The following is a 17,066-nucleotide window of genomic DNA, read 5'->3' on the forward strand; positions in this document are numbered from 1 at the left end:
ACAAATACATCAAATTGTATAATTCACTTCTTAAATAGCCAGAAAGCCAAAGAAGAAATAAAAGGTAAATTAGAAAATCCATTGAAATGAATGAAAATTAAGATATGCCAAAACTGGTGGGATGCACACCTGTCATCCTTACACTTGGGAGGCTGAGGCAGGAGGGTTGCTGTGAGTTCGAGGCCTGCGTGGGCTACATAGTGAGTTCGAGGCCAGCTTGAACTGTTACACAGTGAGACCCTGACTCAAACAAACAAACAAAATTAAAAGAAAAAGACTTACAGTTAAACCATTGCTTGGGGAACTTTATAGCTATTGGTGCTTAGAAGAAAGCTATCAAGTCACCACCTTAAGAAATTGGGGCTGGGGAGTGGCAGGGAAGTAAACCAATCCTGAATCCAGTAGGAAGAAAGACATAATTCTATAATTATAATTTTTACTCTCATAAGTAAAATTAAAGAAATTAATAGAAGACAGGAAAACAGTAGAGAAAAACCAGTGAAATCAAAAGCTAGTTCTTTGGTAAAATTAGTAAATTGACAAGCTTTTAGGTACATTGACCAAGAGAAAAAGACTTACAGAAACTGTTGGCACATTTTTAAGCAAAAGAATGATATGGAGGGCTGGGAATTTAGTTCAGGGATAGCGTACCTGCCTTACAGGCACCCATAATCCCAGCACTCAGGAGCCTAGAGCAGGAGGACTGCTGTGAGTTCAAGGCCAGCCTGAACCACATAGTGAGCCCTGTCTTAAAAATAATAATAATAAGGAGCCAGGGATTTAGCTCAGCAGTTTGGTGGCCTGCCTTGCAAGCGCAAGGACCCAAATTCAATCCCCAGTACTACTACTACTACTACTACTGCTACTACTACTACTACTAATAATAATAATACCTATGTGTTTAAACACTGGCTAATAAGACAAAAATGGACTGTTGGTGTTTTCCATAATATAGGAGAAAGTGAAAGAGCATGGGTTGATACTAAAAAGAACCTAAATTCTCACATTAGATAGCAGGAAATCCATAGAAATGTCTGAAACTTATACAAAATAAATATGTAAACCTATGAATGCCTAACTATTGGTAAAAACAAACATTGCAGAGAAGAATTCTGGAAAACTAAACAGAATTGAGAATTGCAAAATTTTTTCTATAGCTTTGTTTTTTAAAAAATCATATGTATGTATTACTTTGCTTTAAAGACCTGAAAGTTATTTAAAATATAAAATACATCCAGTAAAGCAAAAGTGACAGAAGAAAATTTTAAACAAGATATATAGAGGACTTTATTAAAATATACTGAATCAGTAGTCATACTAGGTGAATAAATCAATGAAATATAAAGGAGGATCCAGAGACACTTAGATTTATACAGGAAGTTAGTTCTTGATAAGAATATAGTTTAAAATCATGAGGAAAGGATAATATACTCATCCTTTGATGAATGGTTTGGGAACAGTTGTGCTGTCTGTCCGTAAGGCAGAAGTACAGCTTAATCGCTAAATCGAACTGAACAGTACATGGAGTGAAGTGTGCTTTAACAATCATTGATGTATTCACTCAGATTAAGTTGAGGTCCCTTCAGTGGGAATCTAAAAAGTAGAAGATCATAAATTTTTGTTTTCAAAATGCACCATTACCATATTAAAGTGTACACCCACACAGTATTTCCTTTGTTTTTATAAAATGAGCTCATGTTGTAGCCACTGTTTTATATACTTCTCCTACAGTAATCTCAAATAAACTTCTCCTGATTTCTCCACAAATACAGCTATGTTACCTTCCAAGAGTGTTGTATAATATTCCACTGTTTCAATACAACACAATTGAATCATTCTTCTGTTGTATATTCAGATGCTATAAGTGTAGCACTGAAATTTTTGTAAAATAATGTCAGAAAAGTTCCATACAAGGTACACATATTTATATACAGGTTATATGACATTTGTGTTTTTCTTTCCTCTTAATGTTCTTTTTTTTTTTTTTTTTTTTTTTTTTTTTTTGTACCGGGGATCAAACTCAGGACCTTGTACTTGTGAGGCAGGTGGCAGAACCACCAAGCTAAATCCCCAGCCCTCTACTCTTAATTTTCTGTATAACCTGAACCTCAATGATTGACTTTTAGTAACTCAGTTAATTACTTTAGAAGACAAAAAGAAATGTGTACATTTTCTTGACTAAGCTTTGTTTTTTTCCTATTTCTACTAAACAGACTTATTTTAGCATCAGACTGTAGACTTGTTAGATTATCTGCTTGGCACAAGATACTACTAGTTATTTTATGAATCACATACTGAGAAAGTAGAAATTCTAGTGTTAATTTTCTCTGGATAGGTTATATATAGCTATCCTTTTTCCTTGTAATCATTTATTAGGAAAACTGAAATTGTAGTGTATATATATATAGACAAAGTAACCCTAAAAGGTGTCTGTCTAGTTAACTTTTGCTTTTGTTATACTTGTACTTTTCATATTCTCTTCTTACTTCAAAAACTAAATGGTAAGTCAAATTTTTTTTATCCTTCCTAGGGTTGGGGTGTAACACAGAGGTAAACTGCTTGCCTATTATGCACAAGGCCCTGGGTTCAATCCCCAGTATTGGGAAAAAAAATAAAGTATGTTCTTCAAAGGCAAGAAGTGTGAAAATGAGAAACTTCATCTTTTTCACTGAGATCCTTATTTATGCTGTTGAACAAAAAATGTGACAGAAGAAAATGGTCAGTTTTGAGTAAGCAAAATGCATTTATCTACTTTCTGTATGCCTTTGTTTTTTAGGCAGCACAGTCAGTGCTGATTTCTTTATTTGAACTCAATACCCCAGAGTTTACAATGTTATTAGGAGCTTTACCAAAAACTTTTCAAGATGGTGCTACCAAACTGCTTCATAATCACCTTAGAAACACTGGCAATGGAACCCAGGTATTTCTCACTTTTTTTCTTGACTATTGTATAATCTGATGGCTTAACAGTATGTAACATGATGTATACCTGATCCTAGTATATTTTTTTTTGTTTGTTTGTCGGTTGGTTGGTTGGTTTTTTGAGACAGGGTCTCACTTTTAGTTGAAACTGACCTGGAACTCTCTATGTAGCCTAGGCTGGTCTCGAACTCACAGCAATCTTCCTGCCTCAGCCTCCCAAGTGCTGGGATTACAGGCGTGCGCCACCACGCACGGCTCCTAGTATATAATTTTTGCATCTGCATCAGGCAGCATTTCTTTTTTTCTTTTTTTTTTGGTACCAAGGATCAAACTGAAGACTTTGCACTTGTGAAGCAGGTGGCGGAACCACTGAGCTAAATCCCCATCCCAGGCAGCATTTCTTGAAAAGAATGAAATATTATCTTGGGAAGAATTGCATCCCTAGGCCTGCCATGTTTGTTTTATAATTTGTGTCCATTAGAGTACTGGTGAGTAGTAGCCAAGGCATAAATAAGGAAGCCAAATGGGAGCAGAACATAGATAAGCACTCCAGCTGTAGATGAACCAATCCTTATTTGAATATTAAAATGGATTACTTATTCCAAGATTAACAAATAAGGTTCAAAGAGAGTAATGCTTTATGATTACAGGCTTATGATTTTACATGTGTTTACACAGGGTTTTGTTTTGAGGAAGTAAGGTTTGAGCAAATCAAACATTGAAGTGGGATATATAAAGTTTACAGAATACACCTAAGAACTGGACTAAATTTTGAAACAGAAACAGATAAAGAGAGACACTACTTTGGTAACAGATAAAGGAGAATGTAGGTTACTTGTTATTATGCTTAAGGTAAAGTATGATGGTTAAAATTAATGTAAAATAATCTTTTATGAATCAGTCACTTTGTAAAAAGATAAGGGTTATTTCATTATATTTTAAGAGATGGACAAAATAATAAGACCAGGTTTCATTCCGTTGGTGTCTTCGTGAAGGTTATTTGTTAAGCAAGAGGAATAAAATTTGATTGTAGCAATGATTTGCAAATAGACAACAGGCTCAAAATAGGAAGCTAATTTGAATGTGAAAAAAATGGAAATAAAGTGTTTGTAAATGGGGAGGGGAGGAGGGGGTGAAGGGAGGGCAGGGATAAGGGAAAAAAATGAGAACCAAGACCTGTCATGTAAAGGTACAAGATCCCAATAATGAATGTAACTGTACTGTATACCTAAAATGTACCAGTAAACTCAATTAAAAAAAAAAAGAAAGTTAATTTGAAATTTTTAGTTTAGGATCCTGTTGAATCTTTGAAGAAGAAGATATTGATAATATTTGAGAGAAAGGAAGCAGGTAAAAAACACAAAAAGACTAAAGAGATTTCAAAAAAAATTAAGATGGGTTTTGTACCCATACCAACTCCCCATGAGGAATGTTTTTTGTGGGGGGTACCGGGGTTCAAACTTAGGACCTTGCACTCAAGAGGCAGGCAGCAGCACCACTGAGCTAAATCCCTGGCCTGAGGAATGTTTTTATTGTTGTTTGTTTGGTTGGACTTTTGAGACAGGATCTTGCTATGTTGTTCAGGCTAGCCTTGAATTCACTAGATAGCCCAGGTGGGACTTGAACTCAAAGCCATCCTCCTGCTTCAGCCTCTTTAGTGCTGGGATGACCACCATACCTGGCTCCTCATTAGGAATGTAATCATTATGTACTGCAAAATGTGTACTAATAAAAAATGCTTCAAAATAGGTTTCTGAATTTGGAGAAAAGTCCCCCCCAAAACCAGCTATATTGAATTATCAATGTGATTCCTTGATATGATTCTCATGATTATATATGGCTTTGAGAGCTTTTAGTGGGATTTTTAATTCATGTGTTAATATTTATTTGACCCCCTTCAATCAGAGTTCCATAGGGAGTCCTTTGACAAGACCAACACCACGATCACCAGCCAACTGGTCCAGTCCTCTTACTTCTCCTACCAACACATCACAGAATACTTTATCTCCAAGGTAATGAAAAGATAACGTTCCATCATGCTTGGGGGCGGGTGATATCAGGGATCAAACTCAGGACCTTGCGCTTGCCAGGCAGGCGTGGTGCCCCTGAGCTACATCCCAAGCCCTCCATCATGTTTTGTATTTGTAAAGTTCTATTCTTAGAAAAGCCAATGGTAATATACTTCTAGTCAGTTTCCACTTGACTTAAAAGGTATTAGAAAAGAACAAATTTGGCAAGTCAAACAGTTTTAAGTTTACTCAAAAGCTAACCATTTAAATGATAATGATATTTCATGTGAACGTTTTTTGAATGGAAAAGAAAACCTACTGGTACAACTTTTGTTACTAGCATAGCTAACAATTCTCAGATGCATTATAAACTCAGTAAATTATAAATTGTCTTTTTTTTTTTTTTTTGGCTGTGCCAGGGATCCAGCTCAAGACCTTGAGCTTGCAAGGCAGGCATGGTGCCACTGAGCTAAATCCCCAGCTGCTTCATTTATATTACTTAGTATAAATAGGTAATTTATAATGATGGATATTTAAATCTAATATTGACCAGCTACCTCTAAAAGTAAGGAAGAAAATTAAGTTTATAGACAAAGCATAAAAATAGAGGGGATGTGTACTTTACCTACATTTATAGCTACCATGATTTATTTTGTTAATCATACTTCAAGGAATATATATTTTCTTTTTTTGGTGCCGAGGAAAAGGAACATACATTTTCTAATCCTATCCTTAGATATGTTTGTATTTTAAAACTGTACATAAATAAAAATTAGTGTTATCTTTTTCATAGTGCATTTGATTATGACACAGAAAATATGAACTCTGAAGATATTTATAGCTCTCTTAGAGGTGTCACTGAAGCAATCCAAAATTTCAGCTTCCGTAGTCAAGAAGACATGAATGAGCCATTGAAAAGGGATTCTAAAAAAGATGATGGTGATTCAGTGAGTATTTGAATATTCTTACTTTGTAGACGGTTTCAGTCTTTGTTAACTTATTTTTTTTCCTTTGCATTCTGGCATTTTTCAGAAGTAATTTTTAAGGGTCATTTACTCTATAAGTATTTAGTAGGTACCACATGCCATGCAGTGTTATACAGTAGTTCTTAGATTTATAAGACATGTCGTCAGATTTCCTTTGGCTACTCAGATAGAAATTATACTATAGAAGTTTTTTGTTTTGGGGGGGGGTTTTTTTGGTACTGGGGATCAAACTCGGTACCTTGTACTTGGGAGGCAGGCCAGCAGCATCCACTGAGCTAAATCCTCAGCCCAATAGTGGAGTTTGTTTCAAATGTGCCTTGTAGGAAGGTGAATCTGTTTTAAGTTGTGTGGTTAGGGAAGACATCTCTCAAGAGATAATATTTGCATTGGGACTTCAGAAAAGCCACACAAATTCAGAGGAGCATTCCATGTAAAAACTAGCAGTTACAAAGGCAGATAGGAACAGGAAGAGGGCTGTGAAGAAAACCTCTGTAGTTGGAGCATTGTGAAGGAAAAAGAAGTAGAATGTGGACCATATGTCATAAATCTTATAAGGTAAAATTAGTTTAGCTATTTTTTTCTTTTGCTAATAGTAGAAGTGATTTGCATCATCAGTTTATGTGGCTCCAATTAAGAATGTTACAACCTGACTGATATATATGAATATTATTTATTTGCCTTTATCATTTTCAAAGATAGTTGTTTCATCCTTTGCTTTTTCTTAGACTTTTTTTGGCACCTTAGACTTTTACAAGATACCCCACCATTTCCTGTGGAATGTGTTGTTTCTTAGTGTTTGCAGAGCTGCAGAACATTAGTGTTCCAGTACAAAGTGCTTCCTTCCCTACTTTCTTGACTTCTCTCCTGCTGTTGTTTTTCTCTCCATACCTATCTGGCAGAGGTAGGTTGTGTGGGCCTAGTAAACTGGTTGCCAAAAACCATCTTAACATTCGTCTTTGAAGGTCTTTCTCTCTCCTAAAAACTACATGTGGTACCAGCAACAAGTTAATAGGAATCAGTGTTTAAGTGACACTTGAATTTGTTTTTTGAGATACCACATGGTACAAAGTAGTGGATTTTGACAGAAGTGAGTTTAAATCCCAAGTCCTGACAGTTATTAGCTAGTCAGGTGATTATTTCTAAGCCTCAATGTCCTCATTAGGAAAATAGGGTTATTACTGGCTACCTTGAAACTTGTTATAAGTACGGTACATCGTATGACTCCATCCAGCCCAGACCTCTCCTGAGGTCCACATTCATACATTCAGCATCCCATTTCAACTCCTGATCTCCCCTGAAACTGCTCCGCCCTGTCCTAGTTGATAACAATGCTACTTGCTCAGCAAAAACCTTGAGCAAAGGAGTCCTTTCTTTTTCTACTCCTCTATGCCTCATCTATCCCAAAGTCTACTAGTCTACCTTCTGTCATTGGTTTTTTGTTTTTTGGTTTTTGGGGTTTTTTTTGCTTTTTTGTGGGTTTTTTTTTTTGTTGTTGTTGTTGTTGTTGTTGTTGTTGTTTTTGAGACAGGGTCTCACTTTGTAGTTGAGACTGACCTGGAACTCACTATGTAGTCCAGGCTGGTCTCAAATTCACAGCAATCCTCCTGCCTCAGCCTCCCGACTGCTGGGATTACAGGTTGCGCCACCACACCCAGCTAGTCTACCTTCAGAATGTAGCCAAAATCTCTTACAACTGTCTTTCTGGTTTAAGTAGCCATTATCAGTTCTCTTACCTAGGCTATTAAAGTAGGAGTCTTTGGCCTCTTTCATTCTTTCCTTGGCTTCTTACAGTCTCTTCTAATTCCTCTACTCACAGCTCTGTCTCAGAGTTAAAGCCAAAGTCTATACAACAGACTTCCTACCTCCATGACTTCATCTCTATTACTTTTTTCCTTGTTCACTCAGTTCCTGCCACAGTGGCCTTCCTGTTCTTCCTTGAATTTACTGGGCATATCCCTGCCTCTGTGTCTTCGTATTGAGTATGCCTTCTGCCTAACACTGCTCTTACTCTAGCTAGCTCCATGGCTAATTTCTTCACTTTCTTCGACATTTCCAAGACTTCTTGGTGAACCCTCCTCACCCTGTTTAATCTGTGAACTCCCTTAACCACCATAGCTACCACACTACCTATTTTTTCCCTGTACACTAAACACCTTCTATCATACCATATACTTTGTTACTTTTTTTATTTCTCTGACCCTCCACTAGACTGTAAACTCCGTGATGGTAAATATCTTTCTCTCTTTTGTATATTAATCAACTTCCAAATCTGTTTTTTTTTTCTTTGTACTGGGGATCAAACCTGGGTCCTTGCACTCACAAGGCAGCCAGTAGCACCACTGTGCTAAATCCCCAGCCCTTTTTGTGTATTAATCTATTCTCAATCCCAGGAATAGTGCCTGGCATGTAATAGGTGCACACTAATTATTTGAAGAATATTTATAAAGTGCTTATCAAATGGCTTACCACACAGTGGAAATGATGATACTTGCAATGATGATGATTTTAATACTAGTATTCATGTCAGTATTAGTATTGCTATTTTGGCAAATATGTTAATGAACATCAGCTCTTGAGGCATCCCTCCAAAAGTGATGTGGGCCTTGTAAACCTTTCTTTTTTTTTTAAGCAGGACTTTTTTTTTTCTTTTCCTTTTCTCTTTATTGGTACATTTTAGATGTACAATCCAGCTACATTCATCATTGGGAAGGACTTTTAAATTTTGATTTTCTTATACTTTGTTGCCAAACAAAATACATATTAGGTCATTTACTACTTTAATAATAGAATCTGACAGCTTTTAGTTCTTTTGTTAATGAAGGACCTTTTATCTTTTCGTGGAGAAACCGTTGCTAATCACACTGTATATATTATTTGGTTGAGCCTTTGGGAAGGGAACTGTAATGATCACTGGAGATAGCATTCATTCTTAGAGTTTTCTTATTTGCCCTCACAGCTATGATTTTATATCTTTATTATAAGCTTTGTAATCTTGAATATAAATACTATTGTTGATTTTTTTCAAGTGGTTATTGCTAACTTTCCTAAATAGCTTTTTCAAGAATAAGGAAGCATCTTTTTAGAATGTTAAAGAGAAATTTGACAATGAGTTAATTTTCTGTGCTTTCCCCTTCCCATCAATAGATATGTGGTGGTCCTGGAATGGCAGACCCAAAGGCAGGAGGTGATGCTACTGACTCAAGCCAAACAAGCATTGATAATAAAGCTGCATTACTCCATTCAATGCCTGCTCACTCCTCTCCACGCTCTCGAGACTATAATCCATATAACTATTCAGATAGCATCAGTCCTTTCAACAAATCAGCCCTCAAGGAAGCCATGTTTGATGATGATGCTGACCAGTTTCCTGATGGTATGTTATGGGTCATATGGCTACTACAGTTAATCAGCAAAGCAAAAGGAATGTGTTTGCTCTTTTATTGAAATTATTTAAAATATAAGAATCTTTGGAATGAGAATATTTTTCTCCTATCTGCTATTGGTTTATTTCTGGTCATTTGGTGGTTTTCTTTTTTTTCATTGAGTTTATTGGTATTTTTTAAGCATACAGTACAGTTACATTCATCATTGGGATCTTGTACCTTTACATGACAGATCTTGGTTCTCGTTTTTTCCCCATACCCCTGCCTCCCTTCACCACCACCCCACCCTCCCCTATTTACAGTCTGTTTCCATTTTTTCCATTTGGTAATTTTCTTCTTAAGACTAACAAACAGGGTAGTCATCTTGAGATCATCTTCAAAATCAAGGAAACTAGTGTCCTCCCAGATACAGCTCAAGCTAATTGTAGTTTATAAATTTAATTAATGATATAATTCATTAATTTTTATACCAGAATGACGGAACTATTGAGGAAATAACCTTTCCCCCCCGCCCGGGGGATAGAACCCAGGGTCTTTCATGTGCTAGGGAAGTACTCTACCCCTGAGCTTGTACCACTAGCCCCTTTTTATTTTGAGACATGGTCTTACTATCTTTCCCAGGCTGGCCTCTTGTCTCAGCCTCCCAGGTAGTTGAGATTACAGATGTGCAACATCATGCCCAGATAACTATTATTTAGAATATAATGTGAAGCCATACACAAATTCATTTATTCATAAGATATAAGTACAAGTATAGGAGAAAAACTATCATTAGCTACTATTCATGTAAAGTCAAGTGAAATGGGCTTAGGTCTCAGCACTTACTAAGTTGCATAGCCTAGTAAGATGATTGACACTCCTTAGTCTTTGTTGTCACCTTTAAAAGAGGGTAGTGTGATTGTACTACCTGCCCTTATGATCATGGTGTGCAGTAGGGTACAAATAAAATGTATTCAACGTGATGATAAAGAATGATGAAACGGGCTGGGGATTTAGCTCAGTGGTTCCACCTCCTGCCTGTCAAGTGCAAGGACCCGAGTTCAATCCCTAGTGCCAAAAAAAGGGGGGAGGAGAATGATGAAGCACTGCAAATGTTTTATTCTTCATAATGAAGTGTTGACTTTTTTCTGTGGATTATATAATGCATTTTTAAAATTATTCCAATAATATATAACTATATATAAATAAACATCAAATTCTCGCTCTTAACATGTTTATATAATTCTCTGTTTAGGTAGTTTCTGGTTTTTTTATTTGCATAATATTGCTGTTAATGGGTATATTTTGAATACATTTTTATGAACGTATATAAGTAATTACTCTTAAGAGATTTTTATAGAGATAAAATTACCAAATGAAATGATACATGAATTTAAAGTTTGAGAGTTATTACCCAATTATATCTCAAAAAATACTTGAACAATTTATAGTGCTTTCTCACTAACAAAATATTTCAATGTTTCTAATTTTCATGTATAAAAAAACAGGTCATCTTAGGCCAGGGATTTGGCTCAGTGGTTCCGCAGCCTGCCTCACAAGCGAAAGGCCCAAGGTCAATCCCCACCCCCCAAAAAAAAACAGGGCATCTTAATGTGCATTCTTTATCATTGATAAGATTTAGAAATTGGAAATTTTTTCCATTTTATGATTTTGATAAGTGGAAATAATATCATTTGTATTTCTTTGATTATAAATGAGATTGAGGAATCATTTTTTAACCAGCATCTCATATTAAGAGACTTAATATATCATGAAGCCAAAATTATGTTAACTTACCAAACTAAACCATATAAGAAACTAAAAATTGCCACCATTCTGAACTTTGATGTCTTTTAATCTGTCTGAGGTTTGGTCATGATAGCAGCACAACAGAAGTGAGTAAATTGGACTTATCATGAAGATATCCTTTAAATAATATCTAATAGCAACCTCCTAATAAATTAATACCTAGCTTTAGTTGCTTTAATAATTTAAAAATTCTTTATGCACGTGTTTCACAAACTGGCAGATGAATTAGGCCCACTGACATTTTTCGGCAAGAATATGAATACAATATAATGAATTTTTTTCTTCCTGAATCATATCAAAGTAATGCATGCTAGGCAAGTGCTCTAGCGCTGAGCTGTACACATTCAGCCTTTTTTTTTTGTAAATTTTCCAATTCTGGATCTCATTAAGTTCCCCGGGCTGCCCTTGAACTTGTGGTCTCCCTGCCTCAGCCTCCTGAGTAGCTGGGACTGCAAGCATATACCTGTCTTACCTTTTTTTTTTAATCTATTTTATATGATATTACAATGGTCACCCAGGCTGTCTTTTGGTTACTGTTTGAGTGGAATATCTTTTTCCATCCTTTTGCTTTCAGCCGTGTATCTGGTCTCTTATAGAGAGCAAATAGTTGAGTCGTGTTTTTATCCATTATGCTAATCTTTATCTTTTAATAGAAGAATTTAATCCATTTACATTTAAAGTAATTTCTGAAAAGAACTTACTAATATTATGTCACTCTTTGTTTTCTTTGTACCTTATATCTTTTCACTCATTTCCTGCATTAACTCCTTTTGTCTGATTTTTTCATTATGAAATATTTAAATTCCATTCTCTTCCTTTTGTGTATGTCTTATAGCTACTGTCCTTGTAGTTACCATAGTATTTACATTTAAACATCATAAAGTTTTATATTCTAATTTGGATTTATGCCACCTTAGATTCAGTGGGATACAAAAATTATACCTTTCCGACGCCAGCTCTACCTCTTTCAGTTGCTATCACAAAATTATCTTTCTACAATTGTACACAAAAACATAAACATAAATCTTTTGTGTCATTAGTCTTTTAAATTATGTAAAAACAAAAAGAGTTATAAATCATTATTATAATGCTAGCTTTTATAATTGCCTGTGTATTTACCTTTAAGATTTTTATTTGTTCATATGGTTCAGGTTACTGTGTAGTGTCCTTGCAGTTTTTCTTTTAATTTTTTTTTCCGCAGTTTTTGAAATGGGGTCTCACTATGTACTTAAAGCTGGCCTTGAACTCACTATATAGCATAGGCTGGCCTCGGACTAACAGCAGTCCTTCTGCCTCAGCCTCCTAAGTGCTAGGATTATAGGCATGTGCCACGACACCCAATTCTTTCTCACTTTTTTTTTTTTATTGGTATCAGGGATCAAGGTGGTGGAACCACTGAGCCAAATCCCTGCCCCCCCCCTTTTTTCTTTCTCACTTTTGAAGAATGGTTTTGCCACCTTAGGATTCTTGGTTGGCAGATTTGTCTTCTAGCACTTTAAATATAGTAACCCAAAATCTCTGATGAGAAGTGATGCGATAATCTTTTTTGTTGTTGTTTTGTTTATTTGTTTTTTGAGACAGGGTCTCACTATGTAGTTGAGACTGACCTAAAACTCACTATGTAGCCCAGGCTGGTTTTGAACTCACAGCGATCCTTCCTGCCTCAGCCTCCCGAGTGCTGGGATTACAGGCGTGCGCAACCATGCCCAGCTGAGCACTCTTACTTGCTTTTGGACAGTGAGGTACTGTCCCACTTTTACTCTTTAGTCTGCTCTGGAATCTGTTACCCCATACCTAGTAATTTTGATGAATGAAAAATATCACTTTATTTCTTTGATTGCTAACAAGGTTGATAAATCATGTTTCTACCTGCTTATATCAAGACACTTAATATAGCACAAAGATCATAAAGCCACAATTATGATACCTGGGCAAAATTATTCTCTTATTATCTAATTCTCATCATCGCTATCAAGGGTTATATAGTTTCAATTTGTTAAAAGAAACATCTTAGGAAACTTTTTTTTTCCAGGGTACGGGGTATCAAGCTCAGGACCCTGCGTTTGCAAGGCGGGCATGGTGCCACTAAGCTAAATCCCCAGCCCATGTTAGGAAACTGTTACTGGAACCTAAACTAGGTAGACTATTTTTGAACATGAAAACATTATTTCATCATAATGTGATGCTTGATTATCTTCTGAATCATAGTTCTTAGACTGTTATTCTAATATATTGTTGTACTAGTTCTAATAATTCTAATTGTTCTAATACTGATCTGCAGTAAGTAAACACTGAAAAATGGATAAACTCTCAGTTAAACCTGTTGTTCCACCATCATATAGCAGTTGTAGTATATATTTTTATTTCATTCTCAAAAATATTAGAATTTAATGGTGCCAATATTTATTAGGATACAAGGATTAATGTTAGTGAGATACTGTACTCCAGGTCTGTATCCTCACCATGATCCTTAAAAGTGGATGTTGTCTTCAGAGTTTACAGACAAAAAAAACGAACCTCAATAATCGTTAAGTACACATCTCAGCCACATAAAGGATAAGAAGCGGAGGTTTGGTAAGACCACAAAGTCCATGTTCTTTTTATTTGACTACAGTACCTCACTGTGTCAGAAAAGGAAAAATTTGGTACCTTGGGTTTTTCTTATTTGTATGATATAAATACATATTGTTGGCCAGGCGTGATGGCGCACGCCTGTAATTCCAGCTCTCAGGAGGCTGAGGCAGGAGGATCATTGTGAGTTCGAGACCAGCCTGGGCTACATAGTGAGTTCCAGGTCAGTCTCAACTACATAGTGAGACCTTGTCTCAAAAAAACCCAAAAAAAAAACCCCCAAAAAAATAAATAAATAAATACATTTTGTTTTGTAACATAATTTTAAGTACTTTCTGTGGTAAAAATTACTTTCATCAGTCATCTGTCCAGATATATCAGGTCATTTCTAGTAATCTTTGTAATTAGAGCAATTACAAAGGCTAGTTTTGTAGAAAAGAGAACTGACTGCCTTTGAAAAGCATTTTCTAGGTGGGTGTGGTGGTGGATACCTGTAATTCCAGCACTCTGGAGGCTGAGGCAATAGGATCGTGAGTTTGAGGCCAGTATAAGCTACATAGCAAGTTTGAGAGTAGCCTGGGCTACAATAGTGAGACCCAGTGAAAATAAATGAATAAATAAATAAAAGCATATTTTCATGTGATTCTTTTATTCAACTGACATACTCATCAGAATGATCCTCTGGCCTCTGTGAAAGGTGCTACACTAGTTCCTAAGATAGCAGTATTGTTCTAGTATTGTTCTGCAGCATGCCTATGTTATTTTATTCCAGAAGAAATAGGAAGAAAATGAGTATTTGTCACAAATTTGAGTCCCTCAAAGCCTTGATCATAAAACAAAAAACTGGGGAGGAACTCTGGTATTTTGTATGTTCTAGTGTAACTTTTTTAGATATAACTGTTATTCCTACAAAAATGACTAACAACTTGTTTGATGACTATTGTAATATGAGCAGTAAGTGTCCTTTAATCACCATAAAACCGATGAGTTCATAATTGTCATTTATAAAAGAAAGCAAAACCATTAAAATTCTTTGGTAACTATTAGACTCAACTCTTGGCTTTAAAATTTGAAAAGAAGCCAGGCCTGGTGGTGCATCCCTGTAATTCCAGCACTTGGGAGATTGAAGCAGGAGGATCACAGCAAAGTCAATGCCTGCCTAGGCTACAAAGCAAGACTTTGTCTCAAAAAACAACAAATAAATTTGAAAAAAGAAATATGATGAGGTAAAAATGGTAAAAGCTTGATTATTGTTAAGTCTGGGCAATAGGTATATGGAGCTCATTTAACTGTTCTCTCCTACCTGTTTTATTATAAAAAGTTTTTTAAATCACATTGGTGTTTAGGGATGACAGAATTGAAAAGAAAGTTATTTAATACTTTCTTGTCTTTTTTACATGGTCGATTATGTTTCATAATGTTACAAAGTTACAAAATTATGTCCCTTTGATAGATCTTTCCCTAGACCACTCTGACCTAGTTGCAGAGTTGTTGAAGGAGCTGTCTAACCACAATGAACGTGTAGAAGAAAGAAAAATTGCTCTCTATGAACTCATGAAACTAACACAGGAAGAATCATTCAGTGTTTGGGATGAACACTTCAAAACAATTCTGCTTTTATTGCTTGAAACCCTGGGGGATAAAGAGGTAAATGGCAAAATATATAAAAAATAGTCTGTCCTGTCTCTTTTAGATTGCCTGTGAATCAGGTACTACACATACTCAAAATTTGGCAAGTCTTCTGCTGCTGTTCTCTGCATGAATTTTCACTATAAATTACTTTTTCTTCTAAATCAAGTAGCTTAACAATTTTGAGCAATTGACAGTAGTAAAAACTGAAAGGTTGCCTCACAAGTGCAAGGTCCCAAGTTCAATCCCCAGTACCAAAAAAAAAAACAAAACTGAAAGGTTGCAGGCTAAATTTTCATGGAAAAGTTCAGGTTACTTTTTACGTATTTAAACTAGATATTCAGAGGGCTGGGGATTTAGCTCCCTGATGCTGTTGCTGGCCTGCCTCCCACGCGCAAGGTCCTGAGTTCAGTCCCTGATACCAAAAAAAAAAAAACAACAAAAGCTAAGTATTCAGAAGTAACATTTCTTTATAGTCAGAATGTAGCTGTTTCTTGATTTCTTAGAAATTTTAAAAGTGCAATGTAAGTTTTCAACTACAGTTGCTAATTATATAGTATGCTACATACTTTATGTAATTGTCTACAGTTTCCTTCCCTCTAATACTAAGATATTTAAGTTACAGAAATTGAAAATGTTAAACAATGTTTACAACCCAAAATGTTAAAAACATTTACATGTTTCTCCTTAGCCTACAATCAGGGCTTTGGCGTTAAAAGTTTTAAGAGAAATCCTGAGGCATCAGCCAGCAAGGTTTAAAAACTATGCAGAACTTACAGTCATGAAAACATTGGAAGCACATAAAGATCCTCACAAGGAGGTAAGTGACCTGATAGTTGAATTGCTGTTTTATTCTCATGTTACTGCAAGAATACGTAAGCATCGCATTGAAAGTACTCTTAGGAATCATTTCCTTTATCTGGTCTTACTTTGCTGGATATAGTGGTGCATACGTGTTATTCCAGCACTTCAGAAGCTAAGGCAGGGGGGATCGCAGCAAGTTCAAGGCCAGCCTGAACTGCATAGAGAGTTCCTACTTAGAATTTACCAAATATTCCTTTCAGTTCAACAATTAAAAGAAAACCTAATACTTTAAGTGGGCGAGCAATCTGAATAGACCTTTTTTCCAGGGATATACAGATGGCAATAAGCACATGAAAAGACACTTGCAGTTGTTAAAAAAATGCAACTAAAACTATAATGAAGCCCACAATTTAGCTCAGTGGTGCCACCACGTGCCTTGCAAGCAGAAGGTCCTGAGTTCAATCCCTGGTTCAAAAAAAAAATATATATATATACACGTGTGTTTGTGTGTGTGTGTGTGTGTGTGTGTGTGTGTGTGTGTGTGTGTGTGTAGATAGATGAACACTTAATACCCACAAGAAAGACAGAAAATAAGTGTAGAGTAGTTTACTTTTTTAGAAGATTTTATTGAATCTTCTTAGAAGAAACATAACTTTTAAATCTATCTGGAGTTTTATAGTTTTTCAATATATCAATAACATCTCACTGAATGTTTAAAAAGCAGTAGTAGTTATTAACCTTCTGACCCTGTAATAAGGCCTGTAGCATTCCTATTTTAAATTCCTAAGGTGTAGTAGCTGAAATGAGCCTTGGATCTGCTGACTTCTAGTGTATTTTCTACTGTACCTTTCCAAGAACCTTTCACTAGTTGAGAGCATATGTGAGCCACTACCAGAAAAGCATCAAAGCAATTATTTTTATGTTTTTAATACTATCTTTAGAGATTATAATTTCTAATAAAAGATAACTGTTAC

At 35.7% G+C, this 17,066-nt stretch overlaps 1 protein-coding gene across 34 annotated transcripts in view; it reads left to right on the forward strand.

The window, feature by feature from the left end:
* The window catches only part of Clasp2 (cytoplasmic linker associated protein 2), a 184,432-nt gene that overhangs the window by 158,999 nt on the left and 8,367 nt on the right, over positions 1–17,066 (forward strand). For all 34 annotated transcript variants that reach the window (XM_010629655.3, XM_033757049.1, XM_033757050.1 and 31 more), the window contains 6 exons: positions 2,777–2,920; positions 4,828–4,934; positions 5,725–5,878; positions 9,062–9,290; positions 15,113–15,306; positions 15,980–16,108. In XM_010629655.3, coding sequence (XP_010627957.1) covers positions 2,777–2,920; positions 4,828–4,934; positions 5,725–5,878; positions 9,062–9,290; positions 15,113–15,306; positions 15,980–16,108 — 957 coding nt within the window. The remainder of the gene's footprint in view (positions 1–2,776; positions 2,921–4,827; positions 4,935–5,724; positions 5,879–9,061; positions 9,291–15,112; positions 15,307–15,979; positions 16,109–17,066) is intronic.

The sequence above is a fragment of the Fukomys damarensis genome, unplaced genomic scaffold, assembly GCF_012274545.1.
Source record: "Fukomys damarensis isolate Sample0158 unplaced genomic scaffold, DMR_v1.0_HiC HiC_scaffold_28, whole genome shotgun sequence".
In the NCBI taxonomy this organism is placed as follows: Eukaryota; Metazoa; Chordata; class Mammalia; order Rodentia; family Bathyergidae; genus Fukomys; species Fukomys damarensis.